Raw genomic sequence first — 26262 nt, 5'->3', positions numbered from 1 at the left:
AAAACATGTAGCATAATAAAAAGCGGCGTTTCCGGATGCGGCCACCTTGAGTCGAGCTGGAAATATGAGAATAAAAATAAATATACAAAAATTTTCAATATTTAATGATGCATATACGGTATTGTTCAAAAAATAAACTTACTTTGATCTATTGAATTTGTCCATGCATTGGGTTATTTTTTCGCATATCCCCCAAAGTTTTGTCTCGAGGACTCTTTGAGCCCCGTGTTGGGTGTTTTTCCCTTATAATGTGATCTGATATAGTCGCTTTTTATAAAGCGAAACATGTCACTATATTTATCCAATATTTTTACTTGCAAGTGGTTCCACGTTTCTTCGAAGATTATCCATTTTTTCACTCGAGAATTTCATCAGAAAATAATCGCGCAATGCGTAGCGAAAATGTAACGTGGCAATAAATGACAGCTGTCGTGCTGAATCTCGGCAACAGCTAGCGCATATTACGAAATCTCGGCAAACGTCTCTGCTGATGTCGGCATATCTGTTGTTTACTGATAAATTCAGCAAGCAATTATGCTAAATTTCGGCAAAGTGAAGCATTTTACCGAAATATCAGTGAATGCGCTTAACGAAGTTCGGAAACATGCGTATTGATTACTGAGCAATCAGAAAATTTAGGTGTTGCTGATCAGTTTCGGCTTTTTATTATGCCAAGCTCAAGAAATGGTTTTAAGTGTGTACGATGGCAATGCTACTCGAATTGTTTCACCTGATTCAGCTGTTTTTCAAAAGAAGGCGAAGCTAACTTTAACGTATATGCTCAGATATATTTTTGATAAATCGATAAATTGTTGGTTCGTCTATGAAAGGTATGCAAATTTTTCCATTTCCCTCCTATATTTACTGAATAAATCAAAACAAAAAGAGTTTCACCATTTTTCGATGATTTTACTTCTATGCATCCTGTGTAAATAATGAAGTTCACATGAGTAGTTTTCGTTGAATTCACTGATTTTCGTGATTATTTTCAGGAGTAAAAAATTCGGAAACGATCTAAAGTAACGAAAACGAAACAGTTTCGCCCTTCCTTTCTACTATTTATTTATTTCTTTGAATTATCGTCACACTGCTAAAAGTCGACACTTTTTTAAAATGTGTTTCTATAAATACATTTTAAGTTCTTGACACACTAAGAGCAAATTCAGCAGCTGCAAGATTCATATGGGTGGTCTATAATGTAAATGAAACTGAAACAAACGTATCCCCAGCAATCCGATTTAGTTTTATTTATTCGACCAGTTCTACTGTCAAATTTAAAACTGGTATACATTGCCGTTCTATTTTTTCTATATTTGAAACACAGATAAAACGCTGTTGGGGCTGCCAGTTTATTTTGTTATAATTTCTAGATTTAAATTTTAAAACTGACATAAATTATGCATCTAGAACTAGAACACTCCTGAATATGCCCTAACAATTCAAATATGGTTCATTTGTGCTTAAAAATTTTAACGTATAAAAATAAAGTGTGTCGTCATATGGCTCACTCAAATATCATCTCATTTTAATCTTAAATGCAGACTGAATATCGAATGCTTCGAACATAAGACTAAAGTGTGCAGCTTTATGACATAGAGCAATGTCATAACATGTCAGTTTGTAGTGTCACTATATTGATGTATATGTGTTTTCTCAATAATCGTTATATTTCCTGACAATTGCGGCAATACTAAGTGTCAAGAATATAATAAAAAAGTTTTGAACAAAATGGCTGGAATCAGGTTTTCTCAGAAAGTCTACACAGTAAGTATATTCATTACGTTATCGGTTACTTCGAAACATCTTATCATCTTGTGACAGATTCTTTTTGTTTATGTTCACCTCTTTCACCATGCATGAAACTAAATATGAAAAATTCCTAGGCAACTCATATGAAAATGCATTATACATTAGAATTAGTTATAAATCTGTTAAAAACTAAGCTTTTTCAACAGTTCATATGCACTTGTATGACAATTCGACTGTAAGTGTCAAGCGAATTGAATACTAAATGTCAAACATTGTGTCGATTTTTATCAGTGCATGTTTTGTGGCATGGAACCGGCCTCCTGTCACGACGCCATCTTGATGAGATCAAAATCGGAACTTCAAAATCAGCTGATTGCAACGTAAACAAACAAACAGTATTACATTTGTTTTACGCGTTTACCTTGTTTAGTGCACGAAAATTAGTGAATTTTGGCTCGACTCTCTCACAATAACTTGTCGGTTTACCTAAAATACAGCAGACAGTGTTTTGGGACATCAAGTGGAGATAATTTTCACAATTTGAGAGTCGCGATGAGTATCAAAACATCGCAGTGTTTGGGGCTCGAAACGCGAGGGGCTCAACGTAATCGGTATACTTTCAAATGGCTGGTGCTCACATACCGGTGTCAGATGGGTGCATGGAACACGGAGGTCGAAACTTGTCGTTTTCGCTTGAGAAAACTGAAACTGACCCAGGGTAGTTTCATCAAACAAACACTTTTCACGAAACTGTTTTGATTTCGCACTTAGCAACGAGGGTTTGCGAAAACCTTATATAAAAACCAGGTTCGAAACTGGCTCGATTTTCAGTTCAACAACGTTGAAACTAGTTTCGAAACTGGCTTCAAACAAACGGTTTGACAGAGTATAGAGTAAAAACTGGGTTAGGTTTGGTATCAAGCAAAAACGACATTAGGAAAACTAATAGAATGATAGTTTTGCTCTTTATAGTTGTTTGTATTACTAAGATTGAGATTTTTTCAGAATCAAAATTTGTATTAGTTTTACGTTTCGTCTTTGTAGCCAAAATTGGAGGATTTTGAGGCATTTTTAGCATGTAAAACTAACATTTGATCAGCGTAATAAACCATTCCAAACCATATTCTTGGACGTTTGACGATAGGAAAGTGAAACTCGATTTGTTTACTTTCGTAAGATTCGCCGTTTATTTAAAAGAAAACAGCTGAACTGAAGACAAACACTAGAAAAGGTCCTAAAGGCAAATGACAGTTTCTCTTTGTTTACTCTCTGTTTCTATTATTACGGCTCTATCGGCAATCCCTCTCTTTACAACTTTGCATAGAATAATGACTAAAACCATCAACTTTCGATTTGCACGTATGATTTTGTTGAAAAATACGTATATGTTCAGGAATATGCCGCAATAATTGAAAGAGAAAGTAAACAAAAACAAACAGTTATTTGCACTTGGGACCTTTTCTAATGTTTATCGAGAATGGATTATTTGTTTCTTTAAGTCAGAGATGGCAGGTAAAAATTTAAAATATCTTCAGACAGGTTTGCAAAAGTCTGTAAATCCGAAAAAAAATCTGCAGTCAGCAACTATGTCATGCTGGTAGCAATTTCTCTATAACCCGCATTGCCAGTGGGTACAATATGACTGGCAGTCATTCTGGTGTCCGGCTGCCTCGCCGTTACCAGACATACACCTACAACCGTATCCACCAGGATTTCTGAGGTAGACGTCGCTGCCAGCCGTTTGTCATACCGATGGAAATCTTTGACATTTTCAGTGAAAGGATGAAAACGCTGGCTAACTAAGATACAGGCGACTATGTTACTGGAACAATTTTGGTAGCCGTCTGGTGCCCATGGCTGCCCAGGTAACCAAAATGCCGTGTGGGAAAGTATGATACGGTAAACTGAGTTGGCGAGCAAAAAAAACGGTCGCGACAATTTCCAAAGTCTGTAAATTTTGTTAAAAATCTGCAAACAACTCGATTGTTAAATGTCTGCACAACAAAAAATGTCTGCAGCACTATATACGAAATCTTCAGATCTGGCATCTCTGCTCTAAGCTGTCATTTTTATGTCAAAGCAACTAGGTTTTTTTTACCTTCACTGCTAACCTCAATCGGATGAACACATTTTGACAGTTCAGCAGTACTGTTTGTAAACAGAAATTTCTTTTGTTTGTTTATTGACAATTTGGATTAGACCATTTACGGTCCATATCTCCTAAATAAAGTTTTAAAACATTTGTTCACGATTGAATACGGTTCGTTTTTGATATTTATTAAATAAAAGTGACTAGTTGCAAAGTGTAAAGATGATTGTTTTAGATGTGCTCTTCGATTTTTGTTTAAGCTTGTTTGTAAACAGTACCGCTGAACTGTCAAGGATGAATACTTGTTCATTTGTGTCGTCACGATAAAAAACCTAACAGCGCTGGTGATTGTAATTAAGTTTTTCATCGTGACGACACAAATGAACAAGTATTCATCCTTGACAGTTCAGCGGTACTGTTTACAAACAAGCTTAAACAAAAATCGAAGAGTACATCTAAAACAATCGTCTTTACACTTTGCAACTAGTCTTTTTTATTTAATAAATATCAAAAACGAACCGTATTCAATCGTGAACAAACTTTATTTAGGCGATACGGACCGTAAATGGTCTGATCCAATTTGTCAATAAACAAACAAAAGAAATTTCTGTTTACAAACAGTACTGCTGAACTGTCAAAATGTGTTCATCCGATTGAGGTTAGCAGTGACGGTAAAAAACCTAATAGCAACCAATAATGCAGGCAGTTTAGCCACAGACTAACAGACAGGACACTCAAATTAGATTCTTCAATCATTTTAACGGTCATTTCGAATATTCCTTTATTTGGGACAGTACTCACATGTGTCATGATGGCGCCACGCTACCCTATCAAAAACATCCTGTCTGTCATCTAGACTGTGTTTATTTTTTCATTTACCAACAGAGTTGCCATACATACAGAATTACCTGTATTGTATTGATTTGTTTACGTCCATGCGAATTTCATGCAGGATACAGATTTAATACATATTGCCAAAACTATATACATAATTGTGCCTACTTCTCATCCTCCAACGGAATACAAAATCGAACCCGTTTTGTTACAATATTTACTTACTTCTGGTGTGCCGCCACTTAATTTCGGGTGAAAACTACCAACACAATAAAAAATTGTCTTTATGAACAACGTTGAGTCAAATAAATGGTTATCTTCGCGAAAAAGTTAAATGTATTATCAACGTAATCCAATAATTTATTGTGTCGATTCATTCTCAAATATGTTGATGAAATCAGGCATCCCTGCAAGCAGCTGATCGGTGTTGACAAACGAGGGGAAACCAACTAGTAAAAAAACTTTTACATAACACAAGGGGTGTACAGATAGTAAATAGTTCGCGCAGTACAATATAGGTGGAACTAGTGCATCACGAAAAATTATTTTTAAAAGAATTTACTCATACTGTCATGTCTGTTAGTCTGTGGTTTAGCGTAGACACATGTCAATCAGTGTGGACTAAATCGATCGGGCCTAACTGAAAATAAGAGCCTCTCTTTGTTTACTTTCTCTTTTGATTATTACGGAGCCATTACTGCAATTTATCCAAAGTTTCCAATATAAATCGAAAGCTTGTGGTTTTACCTTGAAAGTTTTGCGATGAGTAAGGCGTCAAATAAAGGGTGATTTTTTAAGAGCTTGAGAACTTTTTTAAACAATAAAACGCATAAAATTTGCAAAATCTCATCGGTTCTTTATTTTAAACGTTAGATTGGTACATGACATTTACTTTTTGAAGATAATTTCATTTAAATGTTGACCGCGGCTGCGTCTTAGGTGGTCCATTCGGAAAGTCCAATTTTTGGCAACTTTTTCGAGCATTTCGGCCGGAATAGCCCGAATTTCTTCGGAAATGTTGTCTTCCAAAGCTGGAATAGTTACTGGCTTATTTCTGTAGACTTTAGACTTGACGTAGCCCCACAAAAAATAGTCTAAAGGCGTCAAATCGCATGATCTTGGTGGCCAACTTACCGGTCCATTTCTTGAGATGAATTGTTCTCCGAAGTTTTCCCTCAAAATGGCCATAGAATCGCGAGCTGTGTGGCATGTAGCGCCATCTTGTTGAAACCACATGTCTACCAAGTTCAGTTCTTCCATTTTTGGCAACAAAAAGTTTGTTAGCATCGAACGATAGCGATCGCCATTCACTGTAACGTTGCGTCCAACAGCATCTTTGAAAAAATACGGTCCAATGATTCCACCAGCGTACAAACCACACCAAACAGTGCATTTTTCGGGATGCATGGGCAGTTCTTGAACGGCTTCTGGTTGCTCTTCACTCCAAATGCGGCAATTTTGCTTATTTACGTAGCCATTCAACCAGAAATGAGCCTCATCGCTGAACAAAATTTGTCGATAAAAAAGCGGATTTTCCGAATGGACCACCTAAGACGCAGCCGCGGTCAACATTTAAATGAAATTATCTTCAAAAAGTAAATGTCATGTACCAATCTAACGTTTAAAATAAAGAACCGATGAGATTTTGCAAATTTTATGCGTTTTATTGTTTAAAAAAGTTCTCAAGCTCTTAAAAAATCACCCTTTATAAAATCAGTGCGGTAAATCGCGAAAGAAAAAATAAACAAAGAGAAACTGCCATTTTCATTTAGGCCCTTTTGTCGTGGGACTGTCGAAATGTAAGTTCAGTACAAGCCGAGTTGCTAGGTTATGTTTTCAAAGTTATGTCAAAACTCAAAAATTTATCTGGATTTGTCTGGGTCTACTACATACAAGAAAATTTTTGTCGGGCTTCATTTTCAGTGAGTAAAATAAAAGGTCTCCCCACCTATCGTATAGATCTAACGGGATCTTACAAAATCTAGGAAAATTTGGTAAATCTGGCAAAAGATCTGTATATTTGAGTGTCTGGCGAAATGAGAAAAATTTAGTATTTGTCAGACAAATCTGGGATTTGCCAGACAAATCTGGCAACCCTGCAACGCTGAGTACAGGTTTGAATGAACTATACACGGAACCGCAAAACAACCTAATTTAAAGTACATTCCGTTCAAAAACCTAATTTTAGGTTGAGTGAGGCAATTTCCGTAAGGCAAGTGCCATGTTATTTTTCCAAAAAGCTGTCTCTGATTTAAAAAATTATCTGGATTTGTCTGTCTAAGTAATGTATCTTAGAGTTGAAGCGAAGACATTGTATTTGATTATTTGATTTTATCACAATTCGTTGATTGAAACTCGAACAATCCGCAAAATAACATGACGACTCTACTAATGAGATGACTATTGGTACAACAACCCTATTTATTATTGAATTTGCAGTTTTGAAGTATTTTATTGAATTGAATTGTAACAACCAGATTGGTTCTGATTGTTTTCAGACAAAGAGAATTTATTTCTATTGAATTGTCGTCTCTTTTGGGAGAAGATTTCAAACGCCTGAAAATAAATGAAAAATTCGATATAGTTCTTTATTAATCGATTTTTTGACAATATTTTTTCATACTTATAATTTTATCTACTTAAATCGATGCATAGAAATATAACTAAACAATAGGTATAATGATATCGACGATCTGATTAAAGGTAGTAGATGTTCGAAATCTGACCACAGTTTGTACGATTTTGTTTTCGAAATTTTGAATCGGTACCTCCATATATGAAACAAAGAAATAATCGGGCGTCAAAATTAGCCTTGACGCGTTATTAATTAAACTTCACCACTGCCTATTTCACTTCTTTCATAGACAAACGACAGCATGTAAAAGCAACCATTTTTTCAACTGTCTGATTATGAGAAAATCGACACATTTTTTGGAAACACCCAAGGGCAAGAAACAACAATTTCAATATAGGATTGTGATAGCAGAACTTGCTGGATTTTAATACTGTTTCAATTTGCATTAGGGGACGGGTATAGCGTGATGGGTAAGTCGATGCCTTTCACGCAGCCCGCCTGGGTTCGATTCCCAACCCCGCACATATGGTCAGAAAGTTTTTCTGGCCCGAAGAGGTGAATGACATTAATGTTAAAACCTCTATAATTGAAAAAAAAAAAAAAATTTGCATTAGCAACTGTTCGCTTCAAATGTAACGGTACATGGAATGGCAGTCAGTGACCGTTTTCCTTGCCCGAAGGCATTTGCTTCCTTGCAATAAAGGAAAGTGAAAGTGTGTTGTATCGTTGTGAATAATATTACACAGTGAAGACTTGATTTATCGAACCGTGCAAATCTGTAATTGTGCGCGTGTAACTTCATGTAGAAATGTTCGGTAGAGAAAAGTATTCTCTTTCGTCTGGTGTTGAATTTAATACTCTATTTTCATAACTCGCCTGCAATTTCTTTCAAAAGTGGAAGTTGACAGGTGGTCTATTGGCCGTTATAAAAAAAAAACGCGTGATGCCTTCAAGCATTTTTAGATATTTATTTAAGCGTACATTTATTTGGAAGTAGCATGAGATGGGGTTAACCACACCGGTTACTTCACTCAATAAGTTGCTACAAACAGAAGTGTTTATCATTTTGAATTGTTTATTTGTCTGTAAGAGCCTGTTTGCTGCTTTGAAGACATCCTCAACAGCTGTATTCAGTCGAAGCGTTAAATTATGTTCGCGCAATGTGGAGAGTGAATTTTTTTCTTCTCAGAGACTTATGGGTTGTTGATAAATAGAAATCTAATGAGAACGAAATGAAAAACAGTTCGTCGCTAGATTTATTTTTTCATTCGCATTAGTTGTTATGACTACTCATTATGACGTTTAAGCAATAAAATAGTACGTTACGTTAAATAGTATAAAAACTACATGCTTTGTCGTTTATTTGTACACTCAGAAAAATCCCGGTTGATTAAAACAACAAACGAATAAATTTACATCGTCTGAGACCAACATATACGAACGTCAAAAATGACTCATTTTCACAGTAAATCCAATACATATTTAATGCATTCTGCTATATATTTAAATGCTGAAGTATGTAAATTCACACTTCTGCTTTAAAAGTAGTGTATGTTCGACACATATGTAAATGATTCTTGTAAAATTCAGTCATTTTATCAATTACGTTCTTATGATTTGAGTCATATACGAATTTACATCCTCCCATCATTTTCATCAAACGTATATGTAAATTATGTCAGTGTAAATGATTGAAGAATAGCTTTTTTGTCCAGTGTTGTTTTACAAAACATTTCTTTAGCGTTGAAGGCCGAAGGTTTTGAAAGATTTTCCTTTCATCTTCAGGGTAAAGAGACAACCATGGAACAACTGTTAAAATTGTGGCACTCAATATATAGTGACTCATATTGAACTGCTATGTTGTACCAACAATTCAACATGAACTGCTAACACATATAGTCGAAAACGAAGACTGAAAATGAAATCTAGTTATTAAAAGTAACAGTAGTTATCTAAAGTAACAGAATATAATCGATGACGATGGTTTGATTTTTTGTTTCTATGTTTTTTATACAATTTTACAAAGATGTTATTTAAGAGCATTCCCATTAGTATTCGAAGGTCGTTTTTTTGTATATTTTGATTTGATTAAAATTTTCCATAAACATTCACCATAATCAAAGAGGACAATTTGCATCATTGGTTTATAATTTTAACTCAAACCAGACCGTGTCAGCTTGGAGTGAAATCAATTTTTAGTTCAGCAATGCCATCTTCGCGACATTACACTGAACATATCATGTCAATTGTATAGCGGCCCTTACACGATCATTAAAAGTGTCATTACTAAATAATGACACTTCTGCTCAAACGCTCGTCATTACTGCATTACTGTACATCATTACTTTTTTGCATTACACGTTCATTATTAATGATGAGTATTTGTAACTACTCCAGCAATAGCAATAGCAATATTTTTATTTTCGTTTAGCTGAAAATAAATTTGATTTGCTATTGAAACGTTAAAATTAATGAAATATTAACAATTTAAATCTACACTTTGTCATTTTTTCGCGTATAGTTCTAAAGATATTCAGCACTTCCACAAAAAAAATAAGAAGAAGAAATAATGTTGGTAATGATGGAAAATCTGGAATTCCATCATTACTCGTGTCATTACTGAACTCGTAGACCTTACACGATCATTAAAAGTGCCATTACTTTTTAGTAATGACACTTTTAATGATCGTGTAAGGGCCGCTTATGGGTGCGCAGTGCTGCTATTTTCGCGCGCACGGGTGTGGCATTTCTCTCAATTACTAGTATGTACAAGGCTCGCTGCGGACTCTCCTGAGGGCGCCATGCTCGCAAAAAAAAGGATGTTGCAATGATTTGTTCGGGAAATGTATTACCCAAGTAGCAAACATTGTTATTGTATTGTATTTCTTAACTATTCCCGCAACGATTGAGTGATTGGAAAAACGCACTTTGCTTGTATGATTTGCAACAAGTTTCTGGAAAATAATCCTTGCAGGTTTTCGAGTTGGTTTCACGAGCAGTAATCTGAATCATTTTGTCCTGAATACGACTTACTTTACTATGGGGTGCCTTTTCAAAATTAGCCATATGGTAGAATGGGCAGAACTTAATCGTGAATATCTCGACTTGTATAAATGGCAGCAACATAATTCTTTCACTATTTCATCAAAAATATGTTTAGGAATTTAGGATAAAATTTTGAACAGTGTGAGATAACCACAAACAACTCAAAAATTCAGTTTTCTCAAAATTTGAAAACAACGCGGAAAACTCTTTACTTTCGCTTGAGTTTTTGCGCAAGGACGACGATTTTGAGGTAGTCAGGCACATATCTTCAACTGAACGTTATAAAAGGGGAACCGTGGTCGAAAATCGATCATTTCTTTTTGTGCATCGGATGAAAGCAGACGTCGGGGCGAGAAGACGCGTTCAAACAGCGGCATCGGAGAGCCGAAATCAGTCGATCATCAGTTTAGTAAAAATTCAAAATAATTTGATTTGCTTCGTGCACTTTTCACTGTGCGAAAATCGTTCGAGATAAATGTTCCGAACTGTGCTAAATATCGTAGAGAATTCCACAATTTGGTCCTTCTAAAAAGCAGAAATGAATCCTGTACAACACCTTGATAGTTTCTTTCAATGAAATATGCAAATCCGAAATGAGATAATCGACGCAAAAAATCGTTGAAAATTTTAGTAGTGAAAAAGGGGAAAGTTACGCAATTCACACAATCAATCAACTATCAATTCGAATTCGAAAGTGTAAAGAAATTGTGTCAGTTTTATTCGTATTCACGACATCCAGTTATGTCTCTGACATTATACACCCGTACTTTTTACATTTGTTACAATAACACACGATTCTCTAACATATCCAATAAAAATAACCGTTCTGTATCAATTGTGAAACATGCCAATTTTAACGAGTTCTTATTGCTACTTGGGTAGCTGGATATCTTGTTAATATGATGTCATTGCTCCAGCTAAGGTGAAATGTAGTCCATAAAAATTGCGCGAAAAATTGCGTTGAACGAATCGTCGCTCAAAGCACAACAGGCAAAACCAGGAATATTTTCAGTGGTTGAGCGCTTTGGTTTGTTAACTTGTTGAAAAGATACTCTTATTGATACTGTTATACTAGAACCATGAAGTATGAGTATTCATGATTGACTAACGTGCTGGCAATGTGTATGCTTGAGATTAGTAGCAAGCATAGATTCTCCTTTTAAAGAACGATTGAAGACAAGAAAACATTTAAGTATTTTCGGTAGTTTTGCCAGTACCAAATAGTAATTCACCCGGCACCTTCCGCCGATGAGATGAAATTCCGGAAGTCGGATTTGGATAAAACTCAGCAATCTTTTATGGGAATTCGTTGCTCAGCACATGGTCAATTATAGAAAAAAATACTCTTGAAATTGAAATTTTAACAATAAGCACCCTGTATCTCCGGAACCGAAAGTTGGATCTGAATAAAAATCGAGACTCTCTAATGGCATCTTAAGCATAAAAACCATCGAATAATGCATGCACTAATTTCCGTAGCTAATTCGTGAACGAAGTATTTTTCGCATTTTTGGCGATGTGTTTCCCTTAAAAGTTTATAAAGGGTGATTTTTTAAGAGCTTGAGAACTTTTTTAAACAATAAAACGCATAAAATTTGCAAAATCTCATCGGTTCTTTATTTTAAACGTTAGATTGGTACATGACATTTACTTTTTGAAGATAATTTAATTTAAATGTTGACCGCGGCTGCGTCTTAGGTGGTCCATTCGGAAAATCCGCTTTTTTATCGACAAATTTTGTTCAGCGATGAGGCTCATTTCTGGTTGAATGGCTACGTAAATAAGCAAAATTGCCGCATTTGGAGTGAAGAGCAACCAGAAGCCGTTCAAGAACTGCCCATGCATCCCGAAAAATGCACTGTTTGGTGTGGTTTGTACGCTGGTGGAATCATTGGACCGTATTTTTTCAAAGATGCTGTTGGACGCAACGTTACAGTGAATGGCGATCGCTATCGTTCGATGCTAACAAACTTTTTGTTGCCAAAAATGGAAGAACTGAACTTGGTTGACATGTGGTTTCAACAAGATGGCGCTACATGCCACACAGCTCGCGATTCTATGGCCATTTTGAGGGAAAACTTCGGAGAACAATTCATCTCAAGAAATGGACCGGTAAGTTGGCCACCAAGATCATGCGATTTGACGCCTTTAGACTATTTTTTGTGGGGCTACGTCAAGTCTAAAGTCTACAGAAATAAGCCAGTAACTATTCCAGCTTTGGAAGACAACATTTCCGAAGAAATTCGGGCTATTCCGGCCGAAATGCTCGAAAAAGTTGCCCAAAATTGGACTTTCCGAATGGACCACCTAAGACGCAGCCGCGGTCAACGTTTAAATGAAATTATCTTCAAAAAGTAAATGTCATGTACCAATCTAACGTTTAAAATAAAGAACCGATGAGATTTTGCAAATTTTATGCGTTTTATTGTTTAAAAAAGTTCTCAAGCTCTTAAAAAATCACCCTTTACAAAAGTATCCCAATGCCAATCATACAATTTTGACATTTGTTTCACTAAACCCTTCGTTCACGAACTAACAAATAAAAACGTTTTGCGATAGGAGCCGTACAATCTACAATCTTCTAAATATAACGATAATTTTTTTTACAAACATAAAAAAAATGTACTATTCGATGCTTTTTAATTTATTAAAATAAAATCTCTTTCACACCTCATAGAATAATAAAAAAGTTTACAATCTTATGGGTATGATAAGATTAGCTCTAAGACAGTGTTGTCAGCCCAACTTGCTATAATCAAGTTTCGTAAGATAAGCTTTCCAAATGCACTGCGACTAGTTTTTATTTTTTCATTTTTCAAAATTTTCATTTTTCTGAATACTTCCCGCATTATTAAATCAGTTGATCCTCCAGCACGCTCGGTAACCTGGAAAAACCTTTTGGGAATACTTCCAACCAAGTTCTTTCATATTTCCATTTCAAAATCCTTCTCCTTTCAAAACTTAAATTTTATCCGTCGGTGACAGCTTCGATATTTTCGGTTTTTGTTTTGGTTGTAGCAAATTTTTCTGGATCTTGCGAATAATTTCGTACGACTTTATCTGATCGACGGAGTCTACGTCACCTTCCTGCTTATAAGCTTCAATCACTCCCTTCTCTTTCTCACTTGCTTCGAGCATTTTTAGCATTACTTAACCAAATTAAACTAATCAAAGCAATAGTCTGTGCGCGGCTATAGAAAAAGGACGCTCAAATGATTGAAAACACGTTCATTTGCCATATGTTACACAGAGGTGTGAACTGTTTTATATTGAAGTGTGTTTTTTTCCTGACGAAAGTAAATATCGCCTATAAATAATGTAGAATTACGCTCTTTTATACCTATAGGCTAGATAGATTTTACTTACAAAAGTTATAAAGCAGCATTCAATTTTGCTCATGAATGTTATGAATAGTGCTGAAAAGAAAAAACCTATAGCCTATGAAGGCGTTCTTTGGCAGATTACTTCTGATATATTGAATATTTCCACAAAATTAAAATGAAATGAACGGTGTAGTTACTTTGATTGCGGTATTTTGTCGTGAATACGACTTACTTTACTATGGGGTGCCTTTTTAAAATTTACTCTTTGAGAGAGTGATAAATTTTTGATCGTGAATATTTCTTGTTGTATCTAACGAATCAACATAATTTTTGCTACATGCCATCGGGAATATGATCACAATTTTATGATAAAATTTTCAGTTGTGTGACATAATTTCAAATTATTCAAAATTAAACTTTCCTGAAATGTTTGGTATAAACCAGTATCAAAGAGGATAATTCATAAGGCGCGTTTGCTTTTCTCGTATTTTTAAAGCTCATAGCTCAATGATCTGTGAAAGGATTTATATAATCTAACCACCAATAGAATCGAAATTTTTCAACTTAAACGTGTATAGCAAAAGCATTGAAGTATTTCAATAGTACACTATTGAAAAACCTGTCCACCAGCCAATCAGAATGCGTTCTGAGGAAGAAAACAAACTATCTGCTGCTGTACAACAAATCGTTCAAGAAAAATGTTCCGAACAGTGTTTAATGTCGTAATGAGTTCCACAATTTGGTCCTTCTGAAAGGTAGGAATGAATCCCATACAGCATCCTGATAGTTTATTCCAATGAAATGCACAACCGAAATGAAATAATCGAAATTATAATTCTATATGCTGCTATTTTTATAGCCGTTAAGACCGCCCATTAACGAAAAAGCTACAGACGAAATCACGAAAAAGAAACCTCTTAACAAAAATTGGATCAGTTTGGATTCTATCGCCACTGCGAGCAGATGTGTTTTGTGTCGTCTGCACAGCTAGTTTCGCTTTCGACAAGAGCGATTACGTCACAGCTGCCAGTCATATGCATTGGTGAAAAAACAACGGTGGAGAGCATCACACAAAATCAGCCGTTCTAATGGCTCTAAAAGTTTTCTAAAAAACTATTAGGATTTGTTGTTCGCAAGTCGAAGGTAAATATCCTCAGTTTAGTGCAAATCTAGAACAGTTTGGTTAGATTTTTCGGTGTGTGAAATTCACAGTAATCGAGATCAAGTGAAGCCTTCTTTGTTTTTGCGAAAAATGTGGAAAAGGGGAATGCTTGCATAATTCATACAATTGATCAACTAATTGATATTCAGAAGTGTTAAGGAACATGTCAGTTGTTTTCTTATTCACAACATCCAGTTATGTCTCTGACATTACCTACCCGCCTTTTTTCATTGCATTCATGACATTGTATTTTAATTAACAGCGCATTATCTTTTCGCTCAGGGAAGTTGAAATGTAAGAGAAAATGGTCATTTTTATAAATTGTCTATGAATCAAAACTTCATATACTAAGCGATCTGACCCTTGCTGTTTTGCAAGTAGTTTAAACTTTAAGTCAAAATTTGAGTTTTGATATTTATTTACTAAAAAGTAGTTGAATTTCACTCAACAGACGAACCATTCCAAAATTCGACAAATAGAAAGTTTGTGTAGCACTGAAATAATGTTATTAAATAGTATGGTAAGTGCAATACAGTAAGCATAAGAAAAAGTTATCGTTATCCGTAATTATTATCACAACAAACATAAATACATATGGAATTGTTGTTCAAATCAAGAAATTGTAATACTTAATTCGGAAATGTTGGTAAAATTCTGGAATTAGCATTAACATTAATTTGTTTAGTTCAGCGTGCACATTTCACGCACATTTATATAAATTGGTATTTTCATAAAACAATGTATTCTCTTCCGAGTTAGTATCAGATTGCAATTCTAAACCGTATTTACAGCTTATTTTTTCGTGCAGTGTATATCGAGAAGTAATCCATATATTGGGAGTTGTTTGGTTCAGTGTACTGATTGAGAAAGCTGCCATATGTGCATTAAAAAATTTGTAGTGTATTAGTAACCTTTTTAGCCTTCGCACTTTACTGTGATGTCCCTCGTGAATCGCAAGAGTGATCCATATTGGTATATAGTATATTTGTTTTTAAGTAGGCTTAGTTCAGAAGTTTTGTGGTGGCAATTGTTTTAATTTAGTGCTCCATTTCCGCTTGCAATAGACATTTTCGTTTGGTAGTGTTATACCACAGATAAACTTAAGATGGAATGGTCTATTATTTCTCATGTACCATTCAAATAGGACCCCTCGACGATTTCGGTTAACCGTCAGTTGTAGTTCAAACATTATTTGAAACAAAATAACAAGCGTCTAATCGCTACATGCATCGTAACTATGCCAATGTTTGTTTATGTGGAATTAATCTTAAGTTGCAATATGACAGGAATCGTGGTATTTTGCTGCATAGGGGAAAGTCTTATAAAGCGCCCCTGCTAGCCAAAATGCCCCCTTCCCTTTCTTAAGCATTGAAGACTTTTCTGAACCAAAGTTTTATCACTAACACTATCTTTTCGTAGGATCTTTCTGCTATGCAAGTTTGGTGGTTGTCGTTTGCAGGAAAGTATGAACAAACTAAAAATTTCATTTGGCAGCTTTTCGATGTAAAGTTTTGCTTCGACTAAATAGATGTTTTATCCACCATTTCTTTGACATACTGATTATCTCAAAACAGTAACTTTATGGACATTTCAAGAAGCACAATGCATCATTGTTGCGGGATAAAATGTCTTTTGTTGTGTGTCATGCCACTGATTTGTTGTGAGACATATTTTACGGCTGCTGGGGCATTATGTCTGAGGCGAGCGAAAATAACTAAGAATGTGGCCGTTTTGGAAAATGTGTTTATATCAATCAATTCTCATCTTTTCTATTGGAATCATTGAAAATTATGTTCCTCATCCGTATTGCAATGAAATACTTACATTCTCGAGGAAAATATATCAATACACTTGGAAATATCTCAATGTTTTCTTAAGGGGGGCATATTATAACACTTTACCCTATCTAGTGGATTTTGAAACAGGAAAACAAAAATTAATTAGAATTATTGCTAAGAATGTGTTCAATTTTCAATATTCTTATCTTACGAAGCATTAAAGTGAATGGATGTTCCAAACTTGTTATGGAATTTTACCGTCATGTTCAAATGTTTATCGACACTTATTAACGAAGGGTCACCAAAATTACCCTATTACCAAGTTCACTGGTACACGATTACTGGTCCGATATTTTTCAATGGATCGTATGGAACATTGTAATCTTGAGTTTAGGTATACGTTTGTTACCGTGTGATATACAAAGTTTTAATCCCCTAGAAACCACGATCCTGCCCTAACATTCTTTGTAGAGAACGTAAAATGCGCAGACTTTTTTCTCGAGTTTACAGAACTATGAACAAAAAAAAATACTGTGCCATGGCACACTTTCTGTGGAAAAACTATCTACAGGAAATATTACTGCTCTTTACTTCAGTAATTGTAAACTAAACACCGCTGCGAAAAGGCCTCACTTAAAGCAGGGAAAACATATTTGCGAATATTTGTAAATTTGGTATATACCAAAAGTCTGATCCGAATAAATTCAATGGAGCTCATGCGAACTTCAAAACTTTCATTCGAATTTAGGTTTTTCAAAATCGGATTAATCATCTCTGAAAAAAAAATCGATTTGCGTTTCATTTTTCAGTGTTGAGCACTATTTACCATCTTTCTGGAAGTGGTAGCCTAAAACCGTAGGCCTGGAATAAGTTTAGTTGGCCATTAACTAACCAAACCACAATGTGCTAGATTTTGCTGCACACATATTTCTGTAGGAGTTTTTTGAGAAGTAGTACTGTTATTCCTATCTGTTCATTTGTGGCGAACCAGCTGTCATCAAAATTACAGCCCAATACAATTTGGTTTTAGCAACTCAACGCCATTCATCGGAGTGGCATTCTGATAATTGAATAAACCCTACACGTTGAATATACATATTATTAATCCTGGCATCGTTGGCCTGAAACAATCACTGAAAAAGGTCACTGTGAGTGGAAACGGCCACCCACATTGTTTTAATTGTATTGGGCGAAGCGTAGTGTACAAGACGTTTTCAGTGTTTCAAACACCCTTGAGAGTAATATCTGTTAATGTTGTGTTTTAATTTTTTGTTTTTTTGTTTCTAGAATTTCAACCAGGGGGCACAGATGTATAACTCTTGTGAATTGTGAAATATTTTCCAAACGAGTAACGCAGTTTTTTTTTAAATTAAACCGTTGTCAAACATTGATGCCAAAATATTGAAATAGTTACTTGTTTAGTGATACGATCATAATTTTTCCACTCAAACAAACCCTGCAAGCAGATTTTCGAGAATCCACCCTCTTTCTGCGTAGGCGTAGCAAAGTTCTTCCTCCATCCTCTCTTCGACGAGAGCCTACGCGGTTTGTGAATGACCCCCAACTGGCCCAACTCACATTTTACACGGACAAACAGAATGATTGGTTGGCTTCTATTAGCGTGTACTGATTCTGGAAGGTGCCGGTGGTGGAGGCTAACCTGTAATTAGCAAGTTTGGGTGAACCATCACCAGGAAAAAAAACCCTGTCTGGCTGTGATAAGCTTCTAAGCTTCGTTGAATAAACAGGAGTAGAACTGTTCGGCATTTCAACCGCTTACTGAAATTATCTATTGTGGCAGGAGGGAAAATATTCCGTCAATAGAATTCCAAACCGAGCCTAATAATAGCACTAATGTTTTTTTAATGCCTGAAAATTCTACGTCAATGGAGTTTAGTTACGTTCCATGCCTGAGTACAATTATTTTCGACATTCAATGAAATGATAGATCAGGACAGGAAATAGACTCGGTTCCTTCTTTAAACGATTCATACTAAACCAGATCTAATTTTAACCACCCATGTTCGCTACGAGTGGTCAATATGACAAAGACGAATTTAGTGGTAGAGTTTTAGTATTCATCGCTTCTCCCCGTCAGAGAAATGAAATTTCATTACGTTCCGTGAGATTTCGGAAGGCTAAAGAATTTACTCAACACTAGCGAGAAACTGAAACGATAATCCCATTCCAAGCAACCGATCGACCAAATCCACTAGGTTTAATTTAGTCAATTGATAGATTGTTTCGTTGTGTGGTGTAATTAATTCCTATACCAGCATTTCTTTGATATGGTTGTTTCGATGGGCGGTTAATTTATTGGGCGGTTGAACCGCAATTTATCTTTCGTTTCGTTGAAATTAAGGCCATTCGGTGTGTAGCTGTTGAAGTTTGGGGAAAAATTTCCACTGAGGTGATGCTGGTATTTGAAGAGATATGAATTGTTGAGCTGCATTTGGCCGAATTGAGTAAGTAGGAACATTAAAAAAACGGTATTATTTAATTAACTGGTTTTGGTTCCGAAGTCGTTTGATGATAGGCTGGTGAAATTGTGAAAGCGTTTTTGAATCAGGAGCAACAGGTTCATTAGTTACCGTTGCCAAATGGATATCCTTGTCTTTGGTTGAAGTTGTCTGTTTTTGCTGTAATAGTTCAGGGTTTACCGTATAAAGCTGATTGTCGTAGGTTACCAGCAACTTACAAGGATGTGTCCCGCCCTGACAAAAATAACGTGCGATTAAATTTGCAATTGCTGGTTGGTTGGAGGGTAAGTTGTTAACTGCAGCTGGTGTACTTTGTTCTATAAGGGATGATGATGGATTCTTTGAAGGGAATGCTTTATTGTTGTTGGTGACTGTCACAGGTGTACTGGGGTTGCTTGGGGTTGGTGTGAAGGAAGCACCGTTGTGCACATTATTATTGTCTTTAGCGAATTGAATTGCATCCAACTCTTTATAAAACTGAATGTAAACAACATTATTTGTCTTATTGCATTGAAGTAAATGCACACGTTTAATGTCAAGATGCATTTGCTCTTTAAGGAAACCTTCAAGTTCTCGTATCGAAGGTCGAATTTTGAACTGCCTGAAGTCAACAATAATTGTATTCTTTCGTAGCGGAGGTTGCTTTTGTTCGTGTGACTCACTCATTTCGAGATCGTTCTATTGAACACTACACAATACTGTAATTGGTTTCTTCCGTCTCGAACGTAAGCGGCTTTGTTTTATCGACTGACTTGGATGAGATGCGAAAGCGAACTGGACAGTGGGGTTTTCATGATATCTCTTCTGGTTTATGGTGCCAGCTTTCGAACAAATTTGGAATTGCCTTGAACTTTACCACGCGTTTACATCAATTTTCTCGTAGAAGTATTATATTTATGTCGAAAATCCACTTTACAAAAAAAAACAGCCAAGTGGAAAATGTTTTGTTTCGATGCAAATGTCTTAGAAATGCATGAAACGTTCAGATCTGGTGTAATCAGAAAAAAATGACGTCTTTCTTTACTACGCTCAATATTTCATAACACGAAAGTGCAAAGAAATTACTCCAGTTTTGTTTTCTTAAAATGTAAGATATTTGTTAACAACACGTTTATTGCTAAAACAGTGTTTAAATGGTGAAAAAATAGGTCCAAACACGAAACATTAAAATTAACCGAATCTATAAATAGAATTTGTTGCACGTTTGCTAACTTAATGAATATTATGATTAAACATTAGTATGTAAAACAAGAGTAACTAAAACACTTGTTATTAATAACGAATCGTATGAACAACAAAGATGAAAGGCCAAAGGGTCAAAACACTTGTACTGTAAAATGTTGATGTAATACACAAAACTAAGATTAATAAACAGATATTTATGCAAAAAATGCGTTTGCTAGCTTCAGTCTACGATAATCCATGAACGGAGACACAACGGGTGCGCAGGCTGCCATCTACGCCATGACAGTGGAACTACACCCGGCATTATTCAACTGGTGCTTCAGTCAACGGTGAATATGAGGTTTCGTTCCTAAACGCAGAAAAAACAACAACTAGTTCTTCTGTGAGCATGTCTGCTGTTGGACATTCGCAGTGTGAGTTTCGCTTCAAACAAAACAAAACAATCTTACTGATGATCGTTTGCATTGGAGAAAAAGAAAACGAACAGTGGACAACGATGAGGAACATTACAGTCGTTCTAATGGCTCTAATTGTTACCCAGAATACTATTGAGATTACTTCTTTGCAAATCAAAGGTAAAAGTCATCAGTTTAGTGCAACTCTAGAATAATTTTATAAGCTTTGTGCACTTTTCGCTGTACAAAATTCGTACCAAACGAGTGCAAATAATGCTAGCATTTGACTGTATTGCAATCGAGTAAAATGTTCCGAGCAGTGTTTGATATCATAGAGAATTCCACAATTTGACCCTTCTCACTGCCAGAAATGAATACCGTACAACATTTTGATAGTTTCTTTCACTCAAATATTAAGATATATAAAATATTGATATATTTCATGATGAACGATTGTATGATTTGTAGTACGATATTCTTGGCTCAAATTTGCAAATGATTTGAAATGGTGCCCTACTGGAATACAAACGTAATCATCCGAAACCAAATAGTCTTTACCAGGAGTCCAAAGCCACTAACGGTCTTTGAAAGTACCGTATTTCCTAGAATACAAACGCAATCTTTGGAAACCAAATTATCGTTTTCAGCACTACAAAATCTTAAAAGGGCAAACGGTAACCAATTAATCAATGTCGTGTTTATGTCTCTGGCATTACCTGCTCCTAGTTTTTTTTTCAATCAACTTTTGGGACTTTGAGTCGAGATTTGGTGTAAAGTCCACGAAAGAAATACATAAAACGACGAACCGAAAGTCAATTGGGCTTTCTCTTCTCTTGTGTTTTTATATGCAGGGTTGTCAAATTGGCAAAACCATTTCCCCAGTTAGGAGCTAACTACGGGTTCGGGTCCCGTCTCTCCGGTAACATTTTCACGGTCTTTATTGCATATAGACATAGTTGTATTTGCATGTCATTTTTAATCTATTTTCTCCCTTAGATACTGATGAAACTCAGCACTATATTTTTAGCGGTTAGTGAAATTAAATCTAACTTCACAAAACAGACAAAAAGACACAGATACCAGTATCTCGGTCTGCCATTTGCAACCTTTATCGGGAAATATACGGATTTAGGTTTCATGTCCAAATATCTCGAAATGGTCTTTATGAGCAAATATGTATTCTTTTTAAATCTGTAGAATTATATTTTGAAATTCACGCTAATCGGATCTTCATCGAATGATAACTTTAAGTTGAGGTTAAAAAAATTGTTTTGAAAAATTTTAAAGAGATGTTTAAAATTTGAAACAAGTAGTTTTTAGGTTAACTTTTTTATGCTTGATTGAATTTTTTCAGTGTATACTTTTTTAGAACAACCAACCAATTCCTTGCAAATAGTTTTTGGGAAAAAACTAATAATAACTATAAACATCCGTACAAAAAAAGTTTCCCAAAAACTATTTAGTTTGGCAAGCAATATGCAGCTCTGGACCAAAGCTTCATCGTTGCCGGAATGGTAAACAAGGAAATTTACCGTGAAGAATGCTTAAAGAAGCGATTCATTCAATTTACAACAAATTTTTTTTATTGCAAATTTCATCTGTCTGTTCAGATGTTGTCACAAACAAGCTTTAAGTGGAATGAAAATACTGTTCCACAAAACGTATTCATCAAGTAACACTTTCTGCAAAAAAAAAACAACAAACATGTGATCTATAAATAACGAACATTATGGTAGTGAAAATTTGCACCGCTTCCGCTCATCACACATTCGCAGTTCCGCCGGTGATTCAGTTTTTGTCAGATATCAAATGATATTAGTGATGAATTTAAACTCATTATCATTATTACGAATAGGCTACTGTGGTTTTATTTGTGGCCTGCTGTGGTTTATTTGAGGTCATTCATATTTTTTTCAATGAAGTTCATATTCGCTTACAGTAATAACACAAATTAACATCTCATTTCTTCCGATATAAAATCATCACATTAGTGATAATTAACTCGAATCCTCAAGTCAACAAAATTTAAATGAAATGTCTAATTTCTTTTTCTTTTATTTTTTGCAGATTTCCTTCCAATCGACAGACAGAGCGCCGTCGGTTTTCCGACCGAATACCGCTTCCCATCAAGATGCGTGGAACCGATTTCACTGATGGGTTGAGTTGGTGAACCGTGCGAATGCTTTCCCGGAATGTTTTTGTGTAGTCAGAAGATAGAAGAATTTCCTCAAAATTAGCTTTGTCGGATGCTAATGAAGTGCCAAATAGAGAAGCTCTATAGTGTATTGCATAGCTTCGTGTTCGAAATATCGTGATGTGATTCATGAATTAAAAGAAGAAAAAGATGTAACTTTTCGCTGGCAAATGACAGTGTGTTTGGTGTTTGGTAACGAAAAACCCGGAAAACTGACAACCGATCCTCATTAAAAACTGAAAACCATCGAGCGGTGCTGGTGGTGGTGGTGGCGGCCGCGGGTCTAGCACCCCCCTTTCTAGGTGGAAACAATTTTTCGTGCCAAACTTTGCGAATAATGAACGCATGCAGCTCGAAGCGGTTGCATCGTAAAGTTTTCCGGATCGTTTTAGCATTACTGTGTTATCTGTCCTCCGTGGGAACGGGCGGTATGGGCCACTCCTTTTTCGTTCGAACCGCTCCGCTCGGTAATAATTTCACTTCAACCATTGAAACGGCGGTCGAAATGGTTTCCCCGGCCGCGAGCCCCGATCTGATGCCGCCGGACGGCAACCAGACCTTGGTGTTGGAATTCAACGGCACATTGACGACCCACGAATTGAAACGGGGTTTGTGCCGTTGCTGGAATTCTACCGACGAGTTCCTGGAAGAAGTCCAGTGCCGATGTGAGGGACGTTCGATACTGAAGATCCCACAGAAGCTGACCTCGATGCAGAAGCTAATTCTGGAGAAGGTTGGCATCAAACGGCTGAGGGAGAATGCTCTCGCGGTGTACGCAGACGAGTTGCGAGATTTGTAAGTATTTCATTATTAACAACCTCAACTCAGTCATGGAATTCAATTGCTTTATTTGGTTTGACTTTCGCAGTAAACAACAACGAAACATAATACGAATTTTCCCGAGATTGCATGCAAACGCGGCTACAGGATTATTGCCGGATTTGATGAAAACAAATCTCTTTCCCGTTTTGAAGGATGCTTCAAGAGACGAGAGGAAATTTGAATTACTTTTCAGGGCGGTATTTACACATTACCCGCAAAGAGACTCTCGACAGTAATCACATCAGCTCTCGTGAACAATCCTCACAGATAGGAATATTGATTATTCTCGGAAGACTCGTTTGTACGTTTCACAAAAATTTGTCTGCTGAGTCTGCTATACTCGGAGGAGAAATAAAATTCCAAACAATTATTTCAGTATAAAGGAGGTTTTAATTCACCCTTTGGTGTATCCTTTCTCATATATGGTAATCACATAGCTAATATAATTCTTTATCTCGGCGACTCTTCAATCCCGAAGCAACACAGAACGATTTACCGGATACTGTATAAAACGTCTAACGGGTTTAAAAACTTCATATCTACTTTCTGGAAAAACGAACAAAATTTCAATTCTGAAAAATTTAAAGCTAAGCGTTCATTTTTCAGATCTTCTGCCAGTTTGGATGATAATAACCTACTTAATTCAAGAACAGTGATTTCCATTGTGGTCCTTACAGCCCACCAAACATCAAAAGGCAAAACCTCTGTTCCAGCACATCAATCTTCTAAAAGTGGATTAACGAAATCACATCTTGAACTACTAGGTCCAGCTGAATGGAGTCCTTAAAGGGAACAATGTTTGCTGCAGTTTAGCTGCTCCGGAGAAAGGATTAGATCATACATTTAGAACAATGCGTTCTCTATTTCTGATATTTTTCACCAGTGATTCAATAGAAACCAAATTTTACGTCATTTAAAAGTAAAATTTTCCAATAGACTATGTGATTTATTAGTTTTTAGTACCAATATAAATTATTAACGTTCTACATAGAACTTAGTAACAATTACATGAAAATAATGTGACTATTAAGTAAAATTCTGGTTAAAGTAAATTCAGATGAAATTAATTTTACAGTTTACAATTCAAATGAACTTCGTATAAATTTCACAAAATTAGTGTCTGGAATCTACAAAAAAGTCACGTAGATATTACGTGATACAAATGTGGACTAAGGGTTCATGAGATCATTCTTCACATAAGTATTACAAGAAAAGCTCTATGGAGAAAAACCACATACGTTTTCACGTAGCATTTAAATGAGGATTTTTCTGAGTGTATAGGACATTTGTGCAGCTTGCACGGAAAACGCCAGTGATCGCATAACAACTGAAATTTAAGTTGTTTTTATATTCATTTGATTGGTTAAAATTTGGTACAACTAACATATTTTAACTAAACTGTTATTTTTGATTTATCGTGCTGACAGTGGGGCTCGAAAATGGTGAAGATTATTTATTCAGTTTTCGCTGACGAATGTTTCTGCGAGCTCCGAACGCGAACGGCTGTTAAAGATGGCTTTACGCCACTTCTAAAACTGTTGTATATCACTTATTAAATTCTTAGTTTTATTTGAATATTATAAACAGAAGTAACAGGAGCGCAGAATCAGCGATGGCGATCTGGCGATCTCAGTAAATACTGCGAACAAACAAACGCTTTGTTTGCTGGCTGCTCGAGAGAAACTAACTCCTGCACTTTGCTTACTTTTCAAAGTCGAACTCCTGCTAAATAGCGTTTAATTTTGTTTTATCGAAATAGTGCATGATAGTAAATCAAACAGTTAGATAAAAAATAAATCAGTATTCAGCATTAGATATATTTGTTCATTGAATTTTCATTGCGTATTGCTATGAGCTGTGAGAGTTGTGAAAAATACATGTCTCCATTACAGCAAAACCTTTATTCTAAAAATCGCGCTAGCGGTGGCAATGCACACAAAATGAATTCTGTATAAACAAATGTGAAGCGCGTTCGGACCTCGAAGAAACAGTGGACAGTTAAGAGCCAGTCATCAGTAACAGTTCGGCTGAAAAGTTCGTATCGTTTAATAGAAACACACTTTTTTTTGCCAAAATTCGTTTTTATTGTTCAACATAATTGCCATCAGAGGCGATACAGCGATTATAGCGATCTTCCAACTTTTCGATACCATTTTTGTAGTACGATTTGTTCTTTGCCTCAAAATAGGCCTCAGTTTCAGCGATTACCTCTTCATTGCTTCTAAATTTTTTACCAGCGAGCATTCTCTTGAGGTCTGAGAACAGGAAAAAGTCACTGGGGGCCAAATCTGGAGAATACGGTGGATGAGGGAGCAATTCGAAGTCCAATTCGTTCAATTTCAGCATGGTTTTCATCGACTTGTGACACAGTGCATTGTCTTGATTGTGAGCTCACGCGGCACCCATTTTGCACAAAGCTTTCTCATATCCAAATATTCGTGAATAATATGTCCAACACGTTCATTTGATATCTTTAGCGTGTCAGCTATCTCGATCAACTTCACTTTACGGTCATTGAAAATCATTTTGTGGATTTTTTTCACGTTTTCATCGGTAACAGCCTCTTTTGGACGTCCACTGCGTTCATCGTCTTCGGTGCTCATATGACCAGTACGAAATTTTGCAAACCAC

At 35.9% G+C, this 26262-nt stretch overlaps 1 protein-coding gene across 3 annotated transcripts in view; it reads left to right on the top strand.

The window, feature by feature from the left end:
* Positions 1-26262, top strand: part of LOC131439850 (thyrotropin receptor) — a 107883-nt gene that overhangs the window by 38981 nt on the left and 42640 nt on the right. For all 3 annotated transcript variants that reach the window (XM_058611010.1, XM_058611009.1, XM_058611011.1), the window contains exon 2: positions 22683-23604. In XM_058611010.1, coding sequence (XP_058466993.1) covers positions 23147-23604 — 458 coding nt within the window. In that variant the 5' untranslated portion in view covers positions 22683-23146. The remainder of the gene's footprint in view (positions 1-22682; positions 23605-26262) is intronic.

Source organism: Malaya genurostris, chromosome 1, assembly GCF_030247185.1.
Source record: "Malaya genurostris strain Urasoe2022 chromosome 1, Malgen_1.1, whole genome shotgun sequence".
In the NCBI taxonomy this organism is placed as follows: domain Eukaryota; kingdom Metazoa; phylum Arthropoda; class Insecta; order Diptera; family Culicidae; genus Malaya; species Malaya genurostris.
Note: the sequence above shows the minus strand (reverse complement) of the source record. Positions and strands in the feature narration are given on the sequence as shown.